Raw genomic sequence first — 15522 nt, 5'->3', positions numbered from 1 at the left:
CTCATGTAAGCAAGGGTACAACCATGTAACAGTGCCTGGGTGCCTGACATAAGCAAGGGCACAACCATGCAACAGGGCCTCTGTGCCTGACATAAGCAAGGGTACACCCATGCAACACTGCCTGGGTGCCTGACATAAGCAAGGGTACAACCATGCAACAGGGCCCGGGTGCCTGATATAAGCAAGGGTATAACCATGCAACAGGGCCCGGGTGCCTGATATAAGCAAGGGTACAACCATGCAACAGGGCCTGGGTGCCTGATATAAGCAAGGGTGCAACCATGCAACAGGGCCTGGGTGCCTGATATAAGCAAGGGTACAAGCATGCAATAGGGCCTGGGTGCCTGATACAAGCAAGGGTACAAGCATGCAACAGGGCCTGGGTGCCTGATATAAGCAAGGGTACAACCATGCAAGATGGCCTGGGTGCCTGAAATAAGCAAGGGTACACCCATGCAACAGGGCCTGGGTGCCTGATATAAGCAAGGGTACAAACATGCTACAGGGCCTGGGTGCCTCATGTAAGCAAGGGTACAACCATGTAACAGTGCCTGGGTGCCTGACATAAGCAAGGGCACAACCATGCAACAGGGCCTCTGTGCCTGACATAAGCAAGGGACACCCATGCAACAGTGCCTGGGTGCCTGACCTAAGCAAGGGTACAACCATGCAACAGGGCCCGGGTGCCTGATATAAGCAAGGGTATAACCATGCAACAGGGCCCGGGTGCCTGATATAAGCAAGGGTACAACCATGCAACAGAGCCTGGGTGCCTGATATAAGCAAGGGTGCAACGATGCAACAGGGCCTGGGTGCCTGATATAAGCAAGGGTACAAGCATGCAATAGGGCCTGGGTGCCTGATACAAGCAAGGGTACAACCATGCAACAGGGCCTGGGTGCCTGATACAAGCAAGGGTACAAGCATGCAATAGGGCCTGGGTGCCTGATACAAGCAAGGGTACAAGCATGCAACAGGGCCTGGGTGCCTGATAGAAGCAAGGGTACACGCATGCAACAGGGCCTGGGTGCCTGATAGAAGCAAGGGTGCAACCATGCAACAGGGCCTGTGTGCTTGGCTACCAGCTGAGTGGACCTTGCCAGCTGTATGTCTGCAAGACTACTCCATTCCGAGTTCACCACTTAGGGAGGTGGCATTGCTGGAACACCTCCAGAGGTATTCTAGAAATGCCTCCTGCGCCAGTGGTAGCTTTAAAGTTTATTTTTGTTTACTTTGCTTTCCGCCCTTTCCCACCTTTGATGTGTAGGCGGAAATGGATGATGCTTAGGAGAGGTCCAGCACATTCTTTAAAGCTGAAAAGGGTCGCATTACATGGGTGAGGGGATGAGATGGGGGAACAGACATGCCCACATTAACACCACCTTACTATGCACCAAATACAAGCGCCCACGCTTCACTTCTGCACAGTGAAAAAAGGCGTTTTCCTTTTAGGTTCTCCCCCTCCCCACCTTTAAGGTAGGGTTACAAATATGCACGTTTTGCTGAAAATCTGCCGGAGGACTTTACATCCAGTGGTATTCATCCAAACCCTAAATCCATTGGACAGCCTTTCTGGTGGTATGTTTTAAATACCCCCAGAATTGCCATTACCACTGGACTTGGAATGACCCGGAGACTCCTGAGTGCAGGGTCAGCGAGGGAGAATACCTGGAGGCAAAGAGGGGCTAGCTGGTCACTTCCCGGTCATTGGAGTGCAGTTGACAGAAGCCAGATTGAAAGGGGTCTGAGAGGTGGAAGGCTTTAGGCTAAGTGGGGATCGCGATTGGGCATTAACCGCTGAAGGACTCGGGAGGAGGAAAGTAACATTGGGTCCAGTCTACACTTGGCAGAGTTACTGGGCCAACAGGATATCCAAGGCTTGGCAGAAGAGCAGCAGCTTCGAAATCACCTGGAAAGAATCCTGCTGCAAGAGATGGATTGGCACCGCAACCCTTTTGCAGTTCCACGAGTTGCTCCCCTGCTTACCATGACACATGTGATGCCAATGCTGGGGCGGGGTGCTGCGTCTATTTCTTCAAGATGTCATGCTCTGAGGACCCCCCTCTGCTTCACTGATAGCCATTTCCGTGTGTTCCTTGGACACCGCACTTCATTTATTGCATATTCTGCAAAGGGTGATGTGTCACATTTCATTGTTTTCAAGAGCAAACTACCATGGGCCTCATTACGGGTCCAGTGGTACTGGAAAAAGGGCGGGAAAATGACTGAAACAGATTCACGCGCATCTCAGAATTCCAACCTCACAGGTGAAGTGGAAGATTGAGCTCGAGCAAATAGCGGAAGGTCAGACCTCAGCTTGACCTCCAGACATCACCAGCACAGTGCAATTACCACCCACTGAAGTACTATGGACACCCACAATGGGGGCTAACACTGTAGTTGCCCCACTCGTAACCCTCCTGCAGTTCCGTGGGACCAAGTGGCAGTATTGGTAAGTGAGTTTGGCTGAAATTCCGGCTGAATCCCAGCCATGCTCATACGCAGCCCCCATATCTGTTAGCATTCATCCGAAAGAAATTGAGGGAGAATTTGCACCAATAATTCATATAGAAAAATGTAAAGTGTTAATTGAAGATATTGATACAAATCAAAATAGCAATATTACACAAATTACAAAGTTGCACCAAATGTGTACAGTGAGCGACACAGATTTACGTGCTATTCATCTTTTGCTGCCGATGTTTCTGTATTCCTGCCCTTGGCAACACGTGTTTCGCCCATACCTGCCTATCCTCCGGAATTTTTCCAGAGACTCCGGAATTTCAAGCATTTCTCCGAGTCTCCGAAAAAGTTCCTTGAATCTCAGGAATTTTTAGATTCTTTCTGGGTCCCGTCATATTGTCCACCTGATTGGCTGCCGCCGGGAGCCAATCAGGTGGAGAATATGACGTTCGTGCCCACTGCCTGCACCACTATAATAATAGTGCTTTCAATCCATATCATTGGATTGAAAACACTAGTATTACGGCAGCGGTGCCACGTTCATTTTGCTTACTATATCATTGAATGAATGATTTTCAATGCTATTTTAAGCAAAAATGAAGTCGGCGCCGCCGCCGAAATAATAGTGCTTTTAATCCATGTCATTGGAATGAAAGCACCATTATTTCTGCTGTGGCGCCACCTTCATTTTGCTTACTATAGCATTGAATGAATTATTTTCAGTGCTATAGTAAGCAAACTGAAGGCGGCGGCGCTGCCGAAATAATGCTGCTTTCAATGCAATGACAGGGATTGAAAGCACTATTAGTTCGGCGGCGGCGCCGCCTTAATTTTGCTTACAATAGCGCTGAAAATCATTCATTCAATGCTATAGTAAGCACACTGAGGGCGCTGCCGCAGCAATAATGCTGCTTTCAATGCAATGACATGGATTGAAAGCACTATTATTTTGGTGGCGGCGCTGTCTTCATTTTGCTTACTATAGCATTGAATTAATTATTTTCAATGCTATAGTAAGCAAACTGAAGGCTACAGCAACCGAGTTTACCTTTTTGACAGGTGGGCGGGGCGTGTGGGCGGAGCTGTGTGAAAATGGGCGGAGTCTTGTGTGGCTGTGGGTGGGGCATAAATCTCAGGAATTTTGATTTTCAAATGTAGGCAGGTATGGTTTCGCCCCAGCTTCTTCAGGGCTTCAGCAGATAACTATATAATATAACACAGTCTTCCTTGCTTGCTCAAACATTAACCTAAACCTCAGTTGTCAATGGTGCATTCTTCTCTGCGTCAATTAGTTTTGAGCTCCTGATTGTTCCAAACTTCTTAAAAGTGTGATTGCGCCAAAATATTATATTAGTCTAATCCTGAAGGGAGAAAGCAGAAGTTTCTGCTGCTCGTTCATTTTAGCCTATAAATATATTGAGAGTATTACTCGAAATTGAGGAAATATTAATGTACTTATTATTAACTGGGGTGTTCCAATATCTTGTTTCTCATGTCATCTTTCGACAATTGTATGAGAGGTTATGCATCCCAGCAGTGTTCCGCTTGTATTCGTATCGTTAATGCTAAACAGTTATTATCCATTCATATTATAAATACCCCATACGCTTGTAATCCTTGGAAATGTTCACTGATGTTCACTTTTGATTGCTTTGTTTCAGTGCCCTCACCAGTCAGCAACTTAATGGTGACCACCAAGAATGAGACCTCGCTGACCCTACAGTGGACGGTCTCCAGTAACAAACCTGAGTCCAGCTACAGTTATTTCGTGCTGGTGGCCTCAGTGGCCTCACAAACCAATAGGACCTTTGCATCAAATGCTTCTGCGGGGGGCAACCAGGCAGTGGTGATAACAGACCTGGACCCAGGGGTCCCGTATAACCTAACCGTGTACAGCGTCACTTCCAACCAAGTCCGAAGCACTGCAGCAACCCTGGCGGGCGCAACTACAAGTAAGTAAGAATCCTTTGCTCTGAGTTGACACTGGGTCCTCTTCTCTCTCCATGAGAAACCTAGAAAAACTTTTGTACAGGTGCGTTATAAATGACATATCATATCATGCTAATCTCTGGGTGGAGTCTGGCTGAAGGTGGGTCAGGCCGCAGGCATATGCCTGTAGCGCCAATACCAAGTTGTGTCAAGGTGCTTGTGTAATACAGCTGCAGATCCTGCACACATGCACAATTATTGTGACTTAAGCTCAAAAGTGCCTGTGCACAACATCCAAAATGTATATATTTTCCAGATGAGAATTCTGAAAATGACACTGCGGTTCTTCCTAGATTAGAAAGTTACAGTGGGCGCCCTAATAAACAGGCACCTGGATTCCTGTAGCTCACTCCATGCTAAGAATCTCCGCTACAATCGCCGGAAGACCTACAAAGACTGTAAAACTAAAACAAATGTGCAATGTGTATTTTTGCAGTGCAAAGTCTTTGCAAAATCATTTTTGCAGTACAAAATGAACTTTGCTCTGCAAAAATACACTTTGCAAAGTTCCCTGAATCAGGGTTTGTATCGGCAGTGCAAAGTCACTTTTCAGCAGTACACAGTCACTTTGAACCGTGCATAAAATTCCATGGACTGAGCCCTAAGGGATATGGCTGATTCTCGTGGCTGGCCCAGGATTATTGATAGTTTATATCCATTAAGTCTCAAGGAAACTGGGAGCCATTGAAGTGGCAGAGATGCACCACGAAACACTGTTACTGCTTTAGTTCCACTACTTCTTTTTGTACACTTCAACCACTGGAGAGGTGCATACGACTGAATGCTGTGAAGAAAAATTACTACAAGCAGGTGATCGTATCATGCATTTTCTTTTACTGTGCTTCTCTGAGTCTTGATAGTAACTTGCTAAACAGTGATTTTTAGGCTCACGTTACTTTGTATGCTGGTAAACGTACCCTGCCCCATTCAGGAGGGAGAAAATGAAGCTCTAATTGTAATATTTTTGCTCAACATGTTAAGTGGCTTTCTGGGTAAAAAATAGAAACTGGCTGCAGGAAAAAATACCACCAGGAGTTCTGTTTTCTCGGGATTTAATTCTTATCAGTTATTCATCACTCATGTTTTAATCTTGTCAAATATATAGGGCCTCATCACTAGTTAGGCGGTAATGCCGGCGGTATTACCGCCGGCAGTATTAGCCCTACCGCCAAACCCCCGGTGCTATTAGCGCCGGATCACAGGGTTTGGCGGTAATGAAATTCCCCATTCCCCACTGAGCCCATTCGGAAATGCCCCATTCCCCATTGGGCTCAATGGGGAATTTTCACGCTCTTACCGCCGGTGGTAATAGCGCGAATTTTCGGCGGATTTCCCCCCCAGCTCAGAGCTGGGGAAAAATCCACTGAAGCCCTGATTTGGCGGACCCTTAAATCCGGCGGTAATAGCGCGACCGCCGGATTTAAGGGTTACCGCCAAACTCGTGATGAGGCCCATAATGTACTTGGATATTGGTATCCATATCCTTGTCGAATCTAAAGACAAGTTGAGTTTCAGCTGCAACATTTTGAAAGAGAATCTCAAGCTCAGCCAGAAGATCGTGTAAGGGCTTCAGATAAATATAAAAAACACAGGGATATGCAGAAGCCCTGAGACAAATCGCAATTGACGACTTCCCGTTGTGATTGGAAGTTCCCCATCTTTATAGTGGAGATTGTGTTGGAGAGGAAAGAAGTAGTCCACGAAACTGCATTATATGAGGCCTATAATCTCTTAAAAACGTTTGATAAAAATCTTATGATGTATCAAAGGCCGGTGATAGGTCCAGGAGTATGAGCAGGCCAGAGCCGCCATTGTCAATTACCTGTAACAGTGTGTCTTTGATGCCACGGCAGGTCAGTTTCATGCCTGTGGTTTGTCAAAACCCAGACCGATGATCACCCAATAGAACACGTTGTTTCACAAAGGCCTGAAGTTAGACGGTGCTGCTTTATCTTCAACAGAAAGGGGGCACTAGTCATAGGGGGATAGCTCAAATAGGCCATCGGCTCCAGGTTGGGTATTTCTTTGCACGAGGTATGCCAATGCTTGTTTAATTGCATTGTGAATTGATCAACTCACAAATGAGCAATTGATCCGGCCTGCGATGGTGGAGCTCAGTATGTTAGTGCACTCCCATCACTGTGATTTAGCAAGGGTCTCTGGGGCAAGTGGTAGGATTTAAACTTGCTATGATGAAAGAAGCTTCCAAGGAGGAAACAGTGGAGAATTTAAATAAAATGGTCAGGGAAGCGATGTGCTCAGGATGCTTAGAGTGGCTGATATGACTAAGCTGTCGTTTATTTATGCTGGGTTCCACTCTCAGGAGACACTCATTAGTGTTAGTTTCCTATTTTGTCGTTTCGGTTGCGAAAAAAGGATTGAATAAAATTGCACCAGTCAGCTGAGAGCTTCGGAAGTTAGCATCAGGAACAGGTTTATTCAACGAGTTTAAAATGTTACATCATTTTTGAGTAGAATGTGAAGCTTGTACGATTTTGGAGATAATGGCGGTATTATATCTTCTGCGTTCAGTTGTAAGCCTTATTGTATGTATTGGCTTAGGGTCGGTCGTCCATTTACTTTCACTTCTTGCCTATCTCAGTGAACATACTTTGGGAGGGGAGATCCATTTGTTACCACGTGTCTTAGGGTTATCAAGTTGAGTTTAAGAGGAGCCACATTGTCGATAGTGCCAGTTAAAAACTGGGTATGGGTAGAGACAGTTTGATCCGGGGAGGCATTTGCATCTAGGAGGCAATTGAGCTTAGAGAGGTGGGGCTCAAGGCGTCGTGCCATAAGTCGAAGTTTGTTCCTATGGAGAATGTGTGTTTTTAGCTTCTTTGACTGCGGGACGGGCAGCTGGTCTCGGTTAGCTGGTCTCGGTTAGCTGAAGATTTCGCTGCACATAGAAAGTATGTCTGAAGTGAAGAACCACAAACAGGGCAATTTTGCAAGACTGTTAACGTTGGAAAGGAGGTCCTCCGAAACTCTGCAGACTTGAAGGGGGCTACACCAGAAAAGCAACAGTCCAGTGTAGGATGGAGGTTTGGGCTGTGCTATTCAGTTAAAGATCACTCTTGCAGTTGCAAACCACAAAGTTAATGCCAGCAACACCTCTACCTACATAAACGTGGATATCGGCCCGCCCATTGTGCCGCAAGCTCTAGGTCGTTCCTAGTTTTCCCACAGTTTGCCAGATAATGCTACTATGCACTAACCCGATAGAGTTTGGGCCGTCACCGGTCTGCAGCTCTGCCGGGATCAGCCTGTCAATGGTTTTGAGGCAGCTTTTATGTCATAGTTCCCTGACCCCTCCCCAGGTCAGGTTACGATTATGGCTTGAAGGGCCTCTCCCAGGCTTTTCATGTGGTCTTTTGTGGTTTGCTCAAGAGGACGCCTGTTCATAGCTTGGTAGTGTTTTCAACTCCGGCGCAAGTGCCGTGAAGTAGATAAATCCTTCTGTAGGTCCCAGTGGCAGCAGTGCTCTTAATAATTTAAACTTGTTTACACATGTTCAGAGCCTCCTACACAAGAAGTTGTAATGCATTTTTTAATGACAAAGTTCACAATTGCTGATGTTTTTTAATTATAATTGGTTATTTATAACGCGCTCTGCATCGTCATGCTTCCAAGATGAGCACGCTGCCCCTGAGCTATCCTCCGAGACTCTTGAAGCTAGGAATGTTTAGGTAATGGTACTACTCAATCCACAAAACGAGACTTCAAAGACACTGGACCTCATTACAAATATGGTGGTGCAGTAAAGTAGTGATAATTCTGTTGCCTCCCACTTTGTTACTGCACTGCCGTACAACAGGTTTGGAGTTAAAGTGTATGATGTACCTCTAGCATTTTGCTGCAGGTTAATTCTCCACTTTAGCTCCAAAACGTGGCGGATTTACCACACAGTAATACTACTCACAGTAAATCTGCACACGATCCCCATGAGGCCCTATGGACTCTGACCATGGGGATTTACGCCACCTTACCACCATTTGTGATTCCGTGGTAATGTCAAAGCACCGAATGGTGGTAATGGTAACCGAGTATGGGAGTAATTCTGCAGATTTACCACTGTATTTCCCTCAAACTCTTGATGAGGCCCAATGTCTTACACGCTTCCCTTGTGCACTTGAGGCGCTCATTTTCAAGTCAGTTACCATATTCCAATTGCATCACAGTCACTGCAAAACAGTGCATATCTGTTTGCACTGCCACTAATGCGCCCTCACATAGGTAAATGCGGTTTGAACATGTGTAATTGTAGTTACAGTTTATCCATGAAAAATAACCCTTCTCGGACTTGCCCTTGGAATGCCACCCTGCCAGCAGCTTCAGGAGGCGTTTTGGCCCTCCCAAATGCCACATTAGTGATCATGAAATGTGCAAGGGCCTAGAAGCCTGGATTGGAACCTATGAAGTAATCCACAAAACAAATGATAAATGGTAGGAGTCACCCGAGTCCCAAAGGGCGTTTTATCTGAGGCACTTAGCAATGTGCCCAGGTCTAAAGTACATTCAGGGCCTGATTCACAGAACGTTTTCCTATGGGATTGCGCCATTATAAAACACTTCCATGAATCAGGCCCGTAGGTGGCACTGGGAGCAAGCTTTCCTTTTATGAATTGTAATCCCCTATTCTTCAATGAGTCTAACTCCCTTCTCTGTAGGGCAGGTTTGAATGCAGGGAGAGCAGTTGTATAGGCGATGAAGAGCGGTTTACTTTAGGGTTGGAGGAAAGGAAGGGAGTTCCAGTGGTGAGGGGTGAGTAGTGAGAAGGATGTGAAGCGGGATATAGCACAGGAATAGTGGAGAGCTCTGAGACACCTGAGCACAGGTTCCAAGAGGGAGGATAGCGGGATTCAAGTAGGGTGTTGGGGGTCAGCGCCATTTCAGTGGGGAGTAATTGGCACAAACCAAATTGAAGAGAGTCTGAGAGATTGTAGGCTTTAAGAGACCTAGGGACCCCAATTGTAACCAACCCGCTAAAGGACTTCGGAGCAGTAAACTATAAGAGAGACTAGTCAGTAGATGGCAGGGTAATTGGGGCCAGCAGGTTATTTTCAGTGCAGGCAGAACAGCAGCAGCTGTGCATCAATCTGGAAAGATTCCGGCTACAAGAGATAGATTTGCACAATTAGTACCCCGGCGAGGGTCAACCAGAATGTAACACACATTTTGATTGGACCTCGCCGGGGCATTACCCGGCCGGGAATCCCTCCACTTCTTTGTCCCAGGCTGGGGGGCGTGGCAGCCCCTCAGTCAATGAGGAGGCTCGAAGCGGGTTAGGTATGTTTTTTTTTTTTGTTCTCACTTTTCCCCGCCTTCCCAACCCCACTTACCTTCTGATTTGTCCTTTTTTCGAGAGCATACACTATAGGAACACTTCTGTTCCCAGTGCGTCCGCTCCCGATGGCCGCCATGGAAAGGGAAAACGGACTCAGTTTTCCCTTTCCCGGCGGCCATTTCCTTTGACATTTTTTTTCTTTTCTGTTCCAAAACGCTGCAGTGTTTCAGAACAGAAAACAATGTTATTAGTACCCCGGGCTTCGCTCGGGCCTATAACTATGGCCCCAGGGGCATATTGCTTAAATAGCAGTCATGCTTTCCATAACACATACTTGTTAACTTGTCAATACTGAGGCGAGGTTGTGGATCCATCTGCACAGCTCCTCCCTTCATATCAAGCCCCTCCTTTCAGTGGATGGTTTCCCCATTCTAATTCTTAGCATGGATCTCTTAGGACTGAGGCTCTGCTTCAGAGATAGACACCTTTGTATGTTCCTTGGACACTGCATTTTTCTTGTTGCACACTCTTCTAATTGTGATACACAACATATTACCCAGTTTCCAAGTGAAAACTGCCACGGACCTCCTTACAAGATCAGCGGCAAAGGGAAAAAGGGCAGTAACGAATGTATCCTGACCAACAAATTGCAACTTTGGGGACCAAGTGGAGAATTTACCTCGATCTCATAGCCAGAATTAAATACTTCACTTTATGGCCATAAATCGTCAGATTTACGTTAGTGGAATTGGGGTCCTATGGACTCTTGAATTAGGAACTAGCACCCCAATCATGGTCCAGCTGTAAATCCGTGGGACCAAGTGGTAGTTACAGTAAACAAGTTTGGTGATAATTCCAACTAAATTACAGCCACACTAATAATGTGGTCACTTATCTTTAAATCTGATACAGTTATTATACATCCATATTATAAACATGCCATAAACTTGAAACCCTTTGAAATGTTCACTGATGCTCACTTTTGATTGCTTTGTTTCAGTGCCCTCACCAGTCAGCAACTTAATGGTGACCACCAAGAATGAGACCTCGCTGACCCTACAGTGGACGGTCTCCAGTAACAAACTTGTGTCTAGCTACAGTTATTTGGTGATGGTGGCCTCAATGGGCTCACAAACCAATAGGACCTTTGCATCAAGTGCTTCTGCGGGGGACAACCAGACAGTGATGATAACAGGCCTGGATCCAGGGGTCCCGTATAACCTAACGGTGTACAGCGTCACTTCCAACCAGGTCAGAAGTTCTGCAACAACCCTGGCGGGCGCAACAACAAGTAAGTGGCATGTCAAGGGTTCTTGCTGCATTTGGGGCACTCTTGCACCTCTTCGCACATTTAGGGCTCCTGGTGTGGTGCGAAGGAGTCGACCTTGTTCCAGGCCACATGACCTTGACATGACCTTGACAACTACGAAGCTCTCTCTAGTGTAAAGGGCTGTGCGGGCGGCTGAGGGACACCCTGTCAGATGGATACCAGGTGAGGACAGTTATTTATGTATGTATTTATGTGTGCATGCGTGAATACCTGGATTTGTATGTGTAAGTGTGCTTGTGTGAATGAGAGAGTGTTTGCTGTTTAGGTGCGCATGTGCATGTGCACATGTATGAGTGTGGTGTCGGTGTGCGTCTGATTGAAAGAGTAAATGTGCATGAAGGAATGATGTATGAATGAGTGTGTGTATCTGGCCGGGAACAGGCCTCTGATTGGGGGTGGGAGGTTACGGCATGTTTCTTCTTACTGTGACATGTTAGTTTTTACTGAGCACAAATGGCTAACAGCAGTGTGAGAAATGTTATAATGTTGCTAGACTGGCCTTAATCGGTTCAGTCACTCTGGATATTCTTTCTTACTGTGGCATGGCATTTATTACTGGGCATCAATGGTAAAGCAAAATGACGAGTGTTATTACATGGCTAGACTGGTCTTGTATTAGTGCAGCGAGTCTGGATATGTTTTCTAACTGTGGCATAGGAGTTTCTACTGGCAAAACCAACACGAACAAGTTCTTATATGGTAATATTGGGCATGTATGGGCACAGCCAGCAAGGAAATGTTTTTATACCGTCAAATGTTGTGGAGAAAGGTATCATTAAAATGTGTTGGAAAATACTCCTTTGCGCTGTTGGTGACTTGCATATATTGGATTTTTTCATGTTCTACCATACAAAATCGATTGCAAACTGTGTGGCTTTTTAACCAATAATGCACCAAAAGTGTGCTATAAAAGGCACTATTTGCAAAAAGTTCTTGGGGGGGGGGGCGATTCCTTCCAAACCCTGCTTGGTTGGTTTTGGCTTTTTCGCTATGGTCGGCCACTTCCACATATTCCAGGCCAACATGTACATCTTTCCAATTACAACATTCACCAGTCTCCACTGCAGGGAAGTTTGCACAGTTGGCGTGTAAACCCAGGTGTGCCTGTTCTTTTATGTCACTTAACACCCTTTTTTGAAGTAATTCCTAAATGCCTCTCATCACGTATGTGTATGGCGGGAGGCATTTCCATAGATTCTGTAGCATTTACGCCAGCATTGCAAGCCCTTGTTGGCATACATGTATTCTTTTTTTGTAGGCGGAGAGGTTGGGGAAGGCTGAAATGTTAATTTCGTTCCATGTCTCCACTCCAACTTCAGGGACAAGGTATTATCACTGCAGAAATACACTTTGCACAGTTCCATGAATCAGGTTTGTGTCACTAGTGCAAAGTCACTTTTCAGCAGTGCAAAGTCACTCCATGAATCGGGCCCCAACAGAGGTGCTTGATTTCTCCATGGCTGGCCCTGCCTTGTGGCATGCCCAGGTTAAACAAATACCTTTCATTTCATAACTTTAAAATAGATCTATGTAATACATACAGGAAGCAACCCCATTGTTGCTTTTCATTCATCCCCAAGGAGATTGCGCACCAGTGAACTGGCACTGATGTACCATGAATAACTCTCACTGGCTGAAATCTGGGGGAAATTGTTTCTTTGGACTCCTGAATCCGGGGAAACCAAATGCCCATGCAGGAACTATTTTATAGCAATGCACCCACAGTGATCATATTTTGCTAGTGCTCAAAAATGTAACTTCCGCTCTCAGAAGTGCTCTGCTCCGATTTGTCGCACGATTAGCTTTACATTGCTGCAGGTACAGCAGCATGTGGTTAATGAGGAGTGGCTATGGTCGTTGGCATGTCCCTTAAGAGATGTGAATGGTGGGCGGAGGGTTGCATAATGCTGGATGCTCTAAGGAACAATTGCTGCAAGGGACTGCATTATGCATTTCCTTTTACTGTTTCTCTCTCAGTCTTGACAGTAACTTGTAAAACAGAGATTTCTTCGGATCCCATTACTTTGTATGCTGGTACATGTATGACCCCATTTAGGAAAGGGAACACATAGCTTTGATTATTCTCTTTTTGCTCAACATGTTAAGTCGATTTCTGGCTAAACAAGAGTTAACGGAGTGTAGGGGGTTTAGAAGAAAATACCAACATTAGGTCTCTTCTCTCAAGATTTAATTCTCTTTGGTTATCCAAAATCCATCTTTTAATCTTGTCGCAGATAGAATTTATTCGGTGAATGGTAGTGTGTATATCCTTCTTGAGTTTAAAGACAGTTGAGGGTCAGCGGCACAAGACGATCGCGAGCTCGGCCAGAAGGCCGCATAAACAACATGTGTGTCTGTAGTGGGCACACTGAGCGAGATAGATTGACGCACCGTATGTGGGACACATTGTACTTGGCAACATGCAATGATATACATTTGATCTGTAGTTCACAAGCAGAGTGTTGTTCTCTGGCAGTGTCTCATGTATGTAGTGGGGTCTTCAGCCCTGCATGTATGGTATCTTGTGTGTCCGCTAGCTATGAAACATGCCCTAGCATTGTCCATCCTGGCCCCCCTGAGTTTGGGTGTGCGGCGTGCTCCATTCTGGTACCGCATTTGATCTCATTTTGTCATTTGATGATGTACAGCAGATGGCACATTGCATTGTGTGTTCAGCACACCACATTTGAGATGTACTCTAGTGGATACAGTCCAGCAGTGCACCCATTCTGTGCACTGTTGCATATTGAATACGCCAGCACACGCATGCGCGAACGGGATTGAGGCTCGCGCATGTGCGGTGGTGAATAAAGGCGTCCCCCGGGCAGTTCGCGGCGGGGACCGGAGCAGTCACACGTCCCTGGCGTGCCTTCTTGCGTGAGTGCGTGTGTGTCAGTGCCGCTGTCAGCGTGGGGCCCCTGACAGCCCCCACACCCATAACACTGGCGACGAGGGCGGCTACGGAGCTGTTCTCCGCTCCGACGGAGTCGGAGGAACAGAACGTTGCTCCGTGTTAGCACGGACCCACACGCACGGCCGGCGGCCATTTTTTTTTCTCTCACACGCAGATTGCAATGGTTGCGACCCGTGAGGGTGCTCGTGCGCCATCTGCTATCTGTAATGCTTTAAACCAATTTTTGGAACACCCATAGCCCAGCTGCCGCGGGGCTGTGGCACAGAAGAAGGAGAACAAAGGAAGGAGGACAGTTAGAGGGCCTTCTGTCTCAAGTGGACTCATTTGCCCTGACCACCTCGATGCCCGCTAAGCACAGATTCCCGTGAGTACCATACACCACGATGGGTGAGGAAGAGGAGCAGGAGGGTGCTGTTGCCCCAGTACCACGCAGGATGCACAGTACTCTAGCCCCCATGCCCGAATTTGATACCACAGGCCCCCCATCCAAGTTGGGCCCGAAGTGGCTCTTATGGGTCAAGAAACTAGAAATGTTCTTCAGAGCCTCGGGGGAAACGGATGATGAGGTGAAGATAGCCATCATGGTGTACTCTGCGGGGACAGACGTCCACCGAATATATGACTCTCTCAATATCCCAGTTGTCACGTATGACGCAGGACCATTTTCTTCCCATGGCAAACGTAGACTTTGGCAGGTTTGTCATGTGCGCCAAAAAACAACTGGAAGAAGAATTGCTGGACCAGTTCTGTGCACGGCTAAGGCACCTGGCAAGCTCCTGCAGGTGGGTGAACGAGGAAGAAAATGGTTTGCAACCAGCTGCTGCAAGGATGTAGCTCAGGGAAACTGAGGAGACAAGTCCTGAGAGAACCTGGACTGACTCTGCAGCAGATTTTGGACACAGGGAGAGCTTACGAACTGGCAGAGGCCAGGGGGGCAAAGATGGACGCAGCCACACACTCCAGAAAGGAGGAAGAGGCATTTGCGGTTGGACGCTCTGCTCCACGGAGGGCAAGATGGACAAAAAGGAGAAGAGACGCCCCAACAGCACCAGGTACTGCTCCGTCGTGCCCCTACTGCGGGTATGACCTGCCACATGTGGGTGAGTGCCCTGCCAAATTGAGAGTCTGTGGCCGGTGTGGCACACCGGGACACTATGCGAGGGTGTGCAGGGCAACGGCACCAGTAGCAGCCTCGAGAGGACCAGAGAGAGTTGGCAGAAGCGACGCCTGGAGAGTAAGGGGTGTATCAGCTGTTGAACAGGGCATGCAAGATCTCAACCTCGCAGAAGAGGAAGAGGAAGAAGAAGAGGTCTTCTTCATTTCTAGCATTGCCAAGGGCCCTGGGAAAAGTCGACAACCTACATGTACAGTTAACATCGGAGAAGTCCCCACTCCGGTCCTCATAGACACTGGGGCGTCAGTCTGCGTGTTTGCAACGGAACACTACAATGCACTCCCAGGCCCGCCAGGATTGACAGAGTCCACAGCACGGATATACGCATTTGAAGGGGACGCACCCCTTCCCATCCAAGGAGTGTT

At 47.0% G+C, this 15522-nt stretch overlaps 1 protein-coding gene across 6 annotated transcripts in view; it reads left to right on the top strand.

Moving 5' to 3' along the window:
- PTPRH (protein tyrosine phosphatase receptor type H) overlaps positions 1-15522 on the top strand; it is a 687535-nt gene that overhangs the window by 547355 nt on the left and 124658 nt on the right. For all 6 annotated transcript variants that reach the window (XM_069638112.1, XM_069638104.1, XM_069638130.1 and 3 more), the window contains 2 exons: positions 4125-4415; positions 10740-11030. In XM_069638112.1, the coding sequence (XP_069494213.1) occupies positions 4125-4415; positions 10740-11030 (582 nt within the window). The remainder of the gene's footprint in view (positions 1-4124; positions 4416-10739; positions 11031-15522) is intronic.

This window comes from Ambystoma mexicanum, chromosome 1q, assembly GCF_040938575.1.
Source record: "Ambystoma mexicanum isolate Mex_15411 chromosome 1q, UKY_AmexF1_1, whole genome shotgun sequence".
Classification (NCBI taxonomy): domain Eukaryota; kingdom Metazoa; phylum Chordata; class Amphibia; order Caudata; family Ambystomatidae; genus Ambystoma; species Ambystoma mexicanum.
The sequence above is the reverse complement of the archived record's forward strand: the minus strand, read 5'-3'. Positions and strand labels throughout refer to the sequence as shown.